This window comes from Leishmania braziliensis, chromosome 27, assembly GCF_000002845.2.
Source record: "Leishmania braziliensis MHOM/BR/75/M2904 complete genome, chromosome 27".
NCBI classification, from domain to species: Eukaryota; Euglenozoa; class Kinetoplastea; order Trypanosomatida; family Trypanosomatidae; genus Leishmania; species Leishmania braziliensis.
The window spans coordinates 1,112,949-1,123,016 of NC_009319.2; the positions used below are offsets into that span (position 1 = coordinate 1,112,949).

Sequence of the window (10,068 nt, forward strand, 5' to 3'; positions counted from 1 at the left end):
TCAAACATCCGTATTATCTGCCCCTGCCGTATGCTTCCCGACCATGCACGCAGCCCACTATCTGCGATGTAAGCTGCGAGATATCACAGTTACACAAATATCCATATGGGCTCGAACTCCGATTTTCCCAGGTGGACGGCCCCCTCTCCCAAGAAAGGCCAAATGGAGTTGGGCAACTCATTATTCGCTCGGTCGTCGATACTGTGCAGGAGAGTGGATTATGAAGGCGGTGGCGACCAAATGCAGGAGGCTGCGTTATACTAATAGCGAAGGACTCTTCGCCATGGCGCTTATTTGCCGCCGCCTCGTGCGCACGTGCGCGCCGTTGCTCGTCGGTCCGGCCGCGATAGTCGCGTGATGTAGATGCATTTGCTACTTTTTTTGCAGGAGCCCACGTGATGGACGGGTGTTCTTAAACATCTGCCAGACACCACACGTGGTGCGTCCTCTTTTTGATCTTTCGCCGAGGCCCTGCCGTGGCGGCCCCCTTTGTTATGTTGTTCAGATGCACATCCGTCGATTCCTTTTTTCTCCTTTCCGAGGCCCTGCCGTGGCGGCCCCCTTTGTTATGTTGTTCAGAAGCACATCCGTCGATTCCTTTTTTCTCCTTTCCGAGGCCCTGCCGTGGCGGCCCCCTTTGTTATGTTCTTTGAGGCCCCTCCGTAGGGCACTTTTTTTTACAAACCTCAGAGACTCACCAATTATAGATTCGTTTTCTACTTTTTTTGCAGGCGCCCACGTGATGGACGGGTGTTCTTAAACATCTGCCAGACACCACACGTGGTGCGTCCTCTTTTTGATCTTTCGCCGAGGCCCTGCCGTGGCGGCTCCCTTTGTTATGTTGTTCAGATGCACATCCGTCGATTCCTTTTTTCTCCTTTCCGAGGCCCTGCCGTGGTGGCCCCCTTTGTTATGTTGTTCAGAAGCACATCCGTCGATTCCTTTTTTCTCCTTTCCGAGGCCCTGCCGTGGCGGCCCCCTTTGTTATGTTGTTCAGAAGCACATCCGTCGATTCCTTTTTTCTCCTTTCCGAGGCCCTGCCGTGGTGGCCCCCTTTGTTATGTTGTTCAGAAGCACATCCGTCGATTCCTTTTTTCTCCTTTCCGAGGCCCTGCCGTGGCGGCCCCCTTTGTTATGTTGTTCAGAAGCACATCCGTCGATTCCTTTTTTCTCCTTTCCGAGGCCCTGCTGTGGCGGCCCCCTTTGTTATGTTGTTCAGAAGCACATCCGTCGATTCCTTTTTTCTCCTTTCCGAGGCCCTGCCGTGGTGGCCCCCTTTGTTATGTTGTTCAGAAGCACATCCGTCGATTCCTTTTTTCTCCTTTCCGAGGCCCTGCTGTGGCGGCCCCCTTTGTTATGTTGTTCAGAAGCACATCCGTCGATTCCTTTTTTCTCCTTTCCGAGGCCCTGCCGTGGCGGCCCCCTTTGTTATGTTGTTCAGAAGCACATCCGTCGATTCCTTTTTTCTCCTTTCCGAGGCCCTGCCGTGGCGGCCCCCTTTGTTATGTTGTTCAGAAGCACATCCGTCGATTCCTTTTTTCTCCTTTCCGAGGCCCTGCTGTGGCGGCCCCCTTTGTTATGTTGTTCAGAAGCACATCCGTCGATTCCTTTTTTCTCCTTTCCGAGGCCCTGCCGTGGCGGCCCCCTTTGTTATGTTGTTCAGAAGCACATCCGTCGCTTCCTTTTTTCTCCTTTCCGAGGCCCTGCCGTGGTGGCCCCCTTTGTTATGTTGTTCAGAAGCACATCCGTCGATTCCTTTTTTCTCCTTTCCGAGGCCCTGCCGTGGCGGCCCCCTTTGTTATGTTGTTCAGAAGCACATCCGTCGATTTCTTTTTTCTCCTTTCCGAGGCCCTGCTGTGGCGGCCCCCTTTGTTATGTTGTTCAGAAGCACATCCGTCGATTCCTTTTTCTCCTTTCCGAGGCCCTGCTGTGGCGGCTCCCTTTGTTATGTTGTTCAGAAGCACATCCGTCGATTCCTTTTTCTCCTTTCCGAGGCCCTGCTGTGGCGGCCCCCTTTGTTATGTTGTTCAGAAGCACATCCGTCGATTCCTTTTTTCTCCTTTCCGAGGCCCTGCCGTGGCGGCCCCCTTTGTTATGTTGTTCAGAAGCACATCCGTCGATTCCTTTTTCTCCTTTCCGAGGCCCTGCCGTGGCGGCCCCCTTTGTTATGTTGTTCAGAAGCACATCCGTCGATTCCTTTTTTCTCCTTTCCGAGGCCCTGCCGTGGCGGCCCCCTTTGTTATGTTGCTCAGAAGCACATCCGTCGATTCCTTTTTTCTCCTTTCCGAGGCCCTGCCGTGGCGGCCCCCTTTGTTATGTTGTTCAGAAGCACATCCGTCGATTCCTTTTTTCTCCTTTCCGAGGCCTTGCCGTGGCGGCCCCCTTTGTTATGTTGTTCAGAAGCACATCCGTCGATTCCTTTTTCTCCTTTCCGAGGCCCTGCCGTGGCGGCTCCCTTTGTTATGTTGTTCAGAAGCACATCCGTCGATTCCTTTTTTCTCCTTTCCGAGGCCCTGCCGTGGCGGCCCCCTTTGTTATGTTGTTCAGAAGCACATCCGTCGATTCCTTTTTTCTCCTTTCCGAGGCCCTGCCGTGGCGGCCCCCTTTGTTATGTTGTTCAGAAGCACATCCGTCGATTCCTTTTTTCTCCTTTCCGAGGCCCTGCCGTGGCGGCCCCCTTTGTTATGTTGTTCAGAAGCACATCCGTCGATTCCTTTTTTCTCCTTTCCGAGGCCCTGCCGTGGCGGCCCCCTTTGTTATGTTGTTCAGAAGCACATCCGTCGATTCCTTTTTTCTCCTTTCCGAGGCCCTGCCGTGGCGGCCCCCTTTGTTATGTTGTTCAGAAGCACATCCGTCGATTCCTTTTTTCTCCTTTCCGAGGCCCTGCCGTGGTGGCCCCCTTTGTTATGTTGTTCAGAAGCACATCCGTCGATTCCTTTTTTCTCCTTTCCGAGGCCCTGCCGTGGCGGCCCCCTTTGTTATGTTGTTCAGAAGCACATCCGTCGATTCCTTTTTTCTCCTTTCCGAGGCCCTGCCGTGGCGGCCCCCTTTGTTATGTTCTTTGAGGCCCCTCCGTAGGGCACTTTTTTTTACAAACCTCAGAGACTCACCAATTATAGATTCGTTTTCTACTTTTTTTGCAGGCGCCCACGTGATGGACGGGTGTTCTTAAACATCTGCCAGACACCACACGTGGTGCGTCCTCTTTTTGATCCTTCGCCGAGGCCCTGCCGTGGCGGCCCCCTTTGTTATGTTGTTCAGATGCACATCCGTCGATTCCTTTTTCTCCTTTCCGAGGCCCTGCCGTGGCGGCCCCCTTTGTTATGTTGTTCAGAAGCACATCCGTCGATTCCTTTTTTCTCCTTTCCGAGGCCCTGCCGTGGTGGCCCCCTTTGTTATGTTGTTCAGAAGCACATCCGTCGATTCCTTTTTTCTCCTTTCCGAGGCCCTGCCGTGGTGGCCCCCTTTGTTATGTTGTTCAGAAGCACATCCGTCGATTCCTTTTTTCTTCTTTCCGAGGCCCTGCCGTGGTGGCCCCCTTTGTTATGTTGTTCAGAAGCACATCCGTCGATTCCTTTTTCTCCTTTCCGAGGCCCTGCCGTGGTGGCCCCCTTTGTTATGTTGTTCAGAAGCACATCCGTCGATTCCTTTTTTCTCCTTTCCGAGGCCCTGCCGTGGTGGCCCCCTTTGTTATGTTGTTCAGAAGCACATCCGTCGATTCCTTTTTTCTCCTTTCCGAGGCCCTGCCGTGGTGGCCCCCTTTGTTATGTTGTTCAGAAGCACATCCGTCGATTCCTTTTTTCTCCTTTCCGAGGCCCTGCCGTGGCGGCCCCCTTTGTTATGTTGTTCAGAAGCACATCCGTCGATTCCTTTTTTCTCCTTTCCGAGGCCCTGCCGTGGTGGCCCCCTTTGTTATGTTGTTCAGAAGCACATCCGTCGATTCCTTTTTTCTCCTTTCCGAGGCCCTGCCGTGGTGGCCCCCTTTGTTATGTTGCTCAGAAGCACATCCGTCGATTCCTTTTTTCTCCTTTCCGAGGCCCTGCCGTGGCGGCCCCCTTTGTTATGTTGCTCAGAAGCACATCCGTCGATTCCTTTTTTCTTCTTTCCGATGCCCTGCCGTGGTGGCCCCCTTTGTTATGTTGTTCAGAAGCACATCCGTCGATTCCTTTTTCTCCTTTCCGAGGCCCTGCCGTGGTGGCCCTTTTTTCTTTACTTCGCAGAGACGCTGCCGCTTTATCTGTACGTCACTTGAGCCCTCCGCTTGTGTGTGTGTGTGGAGTTGTCGTGTGTTGTGGGGAATGTTTTGTGGCTTTTCTCGTGTCTTCGCCCCCCCTCCCCCCCCTCAGTGCACGCGCGTCGACGAATGTCCGCGTGGCTGTCACCTCTCCGCCTTCCCTCACAGGTGAGACACGAGAAGACGCGCGCCTGCAGATGTTTCTTCCGCTTTTTCAAAGCCCTTCCAACCGCTCTGGTCACTGTTCCGCTGTACGCATGCATGTGCGCATACGTGAGTGGTGAGCGACAGAGACGCACGGGGCGGTCTGCAGAGCTCCTCTGCGCCGCGGTGTTTCTTGTTGCCACTCCCCTCGCATTCTTTGTTCATCTACAGCAGCCGGGCCCATTGCTGTGGAGTGCTGGGCAGGTGCGCGCTTGTGTGAAGCATCCACCTGCGGGTGCAGCAGACCCCCTCCCCTCTCTCTCTGCGTGCGCGGATGCGTTACAGCGCAGGACATTGGGGAGCATCCTCGCGTGGCTCTCGTTCTCCTTCGCTCTCTGTCTCGTCACCTCAGCCCTTCTGCTTCTCCCTCGTCGTCCTCCTCCTCCCCGCTGGTATACGTATGCGCCTGGTGGCGTGCGACAACGGCGCCATCGCGTGCGGCACTGCTGCATCCTCCGTAGGACTTGGCCACGCGGGTTACACCCACACACAGACGTGTCCCTTTCGAGAGAAAAGTGCGTTGGCCTTCTTGGCGCTCTCGCGCTGCGGTGCCGAGTAGGGCGAGGGCGCTGCTGAGATGTCCCTCACCTCCACCACGTCACTACCCCCCGCCCACGCCACCGCGGACGCCTCGCTGTGGGAGGCGCTTGCGGCGGAGTGCCGGAAGTGTTCAATGAGCCTCTGCAAGTGCAAGCACGAGACCGAGCGGCTTGTGCGCTCGATGGACGGAGTGCTGTTCTGTGTTGCACTCGAGGACGTGCCGCACTCCGTGTGCGGTGCGAAGCATTTCAGCGCTGCTTCACCTCCTCTCGGTTTGCTCTAGAGGGGGGCGTGCGATGACGACGGCGTCTCTTCTTCTTCTACCCCGGGGAGTCGTGCACATCCGCCCACCCAAAGTTGTGCGTGGGTGCCTGTGCGGCGCCTCGCCTCCCCCCTCCGCGCCGTACAGCCGGGCGATGAGGCTTCCATCGCTCGTACGGCTTTTGTCGTTGCTGCTCAAGCGCTGTTTGTGCCCCTCCCTTCTTTCTCTCTTTCCCCGTAGGTACCCCCCGCTTCCTCTTGTGCTGCTGCTGCACCGACATGTGACAGCGCATGCAGACTCATCTTATCCTCTTCCCCACACCTGCAGTCCGCCTGCGTGTGGCGCTATCTGGCGCACTCAGTACATCCTCCGTCGGTGTCGTCTCTCTTGTTTTGCTGAAGCATCCCGTGTTGTGCCCTCCGCTGGTGTGCAACCTATCCGCGCTCATGGGGTGGTGGGTGGTGGTGGTGGTGGTGGGGCGACTCCATTGTGCCTCCCTCGGCAGTGTTGTACCCCGTCTTCTTTGCCGTTTCGCACCCGCTCTGCAGCACGAACCCACAAGTGGCTCTCGCGCTTTCTCTTTCCCCGCCTCGTTCTCCTCCGTGCCACTCGTCTCTCTACACTGCGGCCTCTTCTTGCGACGACCACGCCACAGCCACCACCCACAGGCACGCTTGGGCTTTGTGTGTCTCGTACACTCCCCGCCTTCTCGCGGTTAATCCCCGGCACGTCTCGCTCTTTCCTGTGACGCTGTGCAGCGCCTGCCATCGTTTTCTGCTCCCGTCAGTGTGTGCCGCCTCTGCCTCTCCACCAGTGCCGCCATGTCCGTCAACCCGCTGCTTCAGCAGAGCCGTCTGCCGCACCAAAATACCCACCCTTTGACAGGGTGAAGGTGGAGCACTACGCGCCCGCCTTCGAGCAGGGCATGGCGGAGCAGATGGCGGAGATCGAGGCGATCAAGGCCAACCCCGACACGCCCACCTTCGAGAACACCGTTGTGGCACTCGAGGAGAGCGGGGCGCTGCTTACGCGCGCACACGTGAGCCCAGAGATGCAAAAGCTCGAGCAGGCCTACGCACCAAAGTTCTCCGCCCACACGCACCGGGTCTACCTCGACAGCGCCTTGTAGAGCCGCATCAGGGCCGTATACGACGAGCGTGCCCGTCTTGCTGGCGAGGACTTGCGCCTCGTGGAGCACCACGCAAAGGAGTTCCGAACGGGTGGCGCCGGCCTTGACGACGCGGTCAAGGAGAAGCTGAAGCAGGTGAACGAGCGCCTTGCCACTCTCGAGAGTGGCTTCGCCAAGAGGCTCATGGACACACGCAGGACCGCGTCGCTGATCGTGGCTGACGCTGCTGAGCTGGAGGGCCTCAGCGAGGACGAGATCGCGACGGCACAGAAAGAGGCGGAGAGCCTCGGCCACCCCGGCAAGCATGCGTTGGTCATTGTGAACACGACGCAGCAGCCGCTGCTCGCTTCACTGAGGAACCGCGAGACGCGCGGCCGCCTGCTCGAGGCGAGCGAGCAGCGCGCCGGACGTGGCGACGAGAATGGCACAACCGCCATCACGGTCGAGATGGCGCAGCTGCGCCTCAGGAGGGCGACGCTGCTTGGCAAGAAGAGCTTTGCGGAGTGGCAGCTCCAGAACCAGATGGCCGATGCGGCGTCTGCGGAGGCGTTGCTGCGCGACATGGGCAAAGCGGCAGCGTCAAAGGCGACGAAGGAGGCCGCTGACATCCAGCAGATGATCCGCGAGGAGGGTGGCGACTTCGAGCTGGCGTCATGGGACTGGCGCTACTACGCGGAGCGGGTGCGCAGGCAGCTGTACGATCTCGACGAGAACGAGGCGAAGCCGTACTTTGAGCTGAACAACGCCCTTGAGCGCGGCGTGTTCTACGCGGCGGAGAAGCTCTACGGCGTGACGATGCAGCGGCGCACCGATCTGCCGGTGTACCACCCCGATGTGATGACGCTCGAGATGTTCGACTGCACGGGCGAGTCGCTCGCCATTTTTGGCATCGACCCCTACGCGCGTGCAGGCAAGCGCGGTGGTGCGTGGATGACATTCATTGTTCGCCAGGCCTCCCTGCTTGGCCGAAAGCCAGTCGTGTACAACGTGCTGAACACTGTGAAGCCGGCGGAGGGAAGGCCGGCCTTGTTGACCCGTGACAACGTGACGACGCTCTTCCACGAGTTCGGCCACGGACTCCACGGCATGCTAAGCAACCTCCAGTACTCAACACTCTCCGGCACGAGCGTCGCCCGTGACTTCCTCGAGTTCCCATCGCAGATCAACGATCACTGGGCGATGTACGATGCCGTGCTGAAGAACTACGCGCTTCACTACGAGACCAAGGAGCCGATCCCGCAGGCGCTGGTGGACCGCATGAAGGCGGCCGAGACGTACGGTGCCGGCCTCCATACCATCGAGGTGGACAAGGCGGCGTACCTCGATCTCCACTGGCATCGTGCCACGGAGGAGGCGGCAATGAGGGCCTTTGGAGTTGGGATGACCGAGGTGCCGCCGCGCTACCACAGTGGGTACTTCCTGCACATTGTCGCTGGCGGGTACGCCTCGAACTACTACGTGTACGAGTGGGCGCGGGTGTTGGACTGCGACGGGCTCGAGTGGTTCCTGGAGAGCGGTGGGCTGACGCGCGAGAACGGAGATCACCTGCGCGCGCGCGTGCTCTCTGTGGGCAACTCGGTGGACGCCAACGTTGCGTACGAGAAGTTCGCTGGCCGCAAGGCCAACATGAAGGCGTTCCTGCGCATCAACGGTCTGCTGGGCGAGTAGGCTTGATTATGATGTGTGTGTGCGTGTGTGCCGCTGCGCTCTTCCTCCCTCTTCCTCAAAGTTTCGCCTTCTCTCCTTTTCTGTCCTCGTCCCTGTTCGTGTCGCTTGTGTTCGCCGAACGCCTACGCCAGCGCGGATGGGTTGGAGCTAAGCGGCGAAGGTCATTTCATCGCTGCTCTCGACTCTGCGCTGCGGCCTTCTCTGTACGGCAGTCGCGACCCCTTCGGTGCTTCGTTTCACCACCTTTTCATCATTGCGCATCGCGTACAAGGCCATCCTCCTCCCCTTCTCCCTCCGCGTGGGTGCGTCGGTGAAGGCATCCGTGGCGCAGGCCTGGTAATCCGGCTTCCGAGACCGTCTGCCCGAAAGGGGGCCGCCTTGCAGCCCCCCTCCCCGGGCAAGATGTTTGCCACTCTTCGATCGAATGACACCACACCCCAACGCCCCTGCTTCCGTAGACGGCTCCCTTGGCGCCATCCTCCCTCTGGCGTGCTGCCACCCCACCCCCACCTCCTCCCATCCCTCGCTCTCTCTCCTTTGTCTCCCTTCACGTCCACCCTTCCGTCTCCCCTTTGCTCCCCACGTGCGTGTATGCCTGTGATGTACCCGTTCAACGCCCACGGATGAAGATGCAGCGCCTTTCCTCGCACTCACCACGTACACACCTACACACCCACACCCGCTCACATACACATACACACACAGATACACACACACATAGACACACACACACACACACACACACACACACACGGGACCCTTTCCCCGTGCTCTTCCCTCCGTATTCCCTCTCTTTTCTCTCTTTGCCTGCGTTGGCCCGCTCGCCTCTCTCCTTCCCTCTGCGTTTCTCTTAAGACTGCCTCGCCAACCATGGACCACGACTCGATGGAGCACAGCCCCGACTCCCACCCCGTTCGCCTCTCGCCGCCTTTGTCCCTCTTCCCTTTGCGGAAAATAACGGAGTGGTGCAAAGTAGCTTGGACAAAAGTTAGAGGCGTGAAGAAGGCGGAGTGCACGAGTGATGAGCCTGCCACAGACGAGGCACGTCCAGCCCCTGAGGTGGTGCCGCTGCGGCCGGTGGGTGGCCCCTCTGACAGCCGTTGTGAGACACGCCCCGTCCCCCGCCCCGTCCCCCGCCCCCTTCCCATCCCGCCGCCTTTGCGCATGCTCCCCCCGCCGGAAGAAAGGTTACCTTGCGAAAGGAGGGTAACAGCAGCTCGGGCTCACAAGAGGGTGACATGGGCGAGTGATGTGCCCGCAACAGACGAGGCACGTCCAGCCCCTGAGGTGGTGCCGCTGCGGCCGGTGGGTGGCCCCTCTGACAGCCGTTGTGAGACACGCCCCGTCCCCCGCCCCCTTCCCATCCCGCCGCCTTTGCGCATGCTCCCCCCGCCGGAAGAAAGGTTACCTTGCGAAAGGAGGGTAACAGCAGCTCGGGCTCACAAGAGGGTGACATGGGCGAGTGATGTGCCCGCAACAGACGCGGCACGTCCAGCCCCTGAGGTGGTGCCGCTGCGGCCGGTGGGTGGCCCCTCTGACACCCGCTGCGAGACACGCCCCGTCCCCCGCCCCCTTCCCATCCCGCCGCCTTTGCGCATGCTCCCCCCGCCGGAAGAAAGGTTACCTTGCGAAAGGAGGGTAACAGCAGCTCGGGCTCACAAGAGGGTGACATGGGCGAGTGATGTGCCCGAAACACACGAGGCACGTCCAGCCCCTGAGGTGGTGCCGCTGCGGCCGGTGAGTGGCCCCTCTGACGCCCGCTGCGAGACACGCCCCGTCCCCCGCCCCGTTCCCATCCCGCCGCCTTTGCGCATGCTCCCCCCGCCGGAAGAAAGGTTACCTTGCGAAAGGAGGGTAACACCAACTCGAGCTCACAAGAGGGTGAAGTGGACGAGTGATGTGCCCGAAACAGACGAGGCACCTCCAGCCCCTGAGGTGGTGCCGCTGCTGCCAGTGATTGGCCCCTCTGACGCCCGCTGCGAGACACGCCCCGTCACCCGCCCCGTTCCCATGCCGCTGCCTTTGCGCATG

The 10,068-nt window shown here is 59.2% G+C and overlaps 1 protein-coding gene and 1 pseudogene across 2 annotated transcripts; both read left to right on the plus strand.

The window, feature by feature from the left end:
* The first annotated feature begins 6,165 nt into the window (after positions 1–6,165).
* LBRM_27_2800 lies at positions 6,166–8,037 on the plus strand (annotated as a pseudogene). The gene has a single exon. A coding segment is annotated over exon 1 (1,872 nt).
* Positions 8,038–8,907: 870 nt separating this feature from the next.
* On the plus strand, positions 8,908–10,068 carry LBRM_27_2810 (hypothetical protein; the record flags this gene model as incomplete). Its single annotated transcript, XM_001565983.1, has 1 exon — positions 8,908–10,068. A coding segment is annotated over one exon (1,161 nt), but the record flags the coding sequence as incomplete, so codon positions are not given.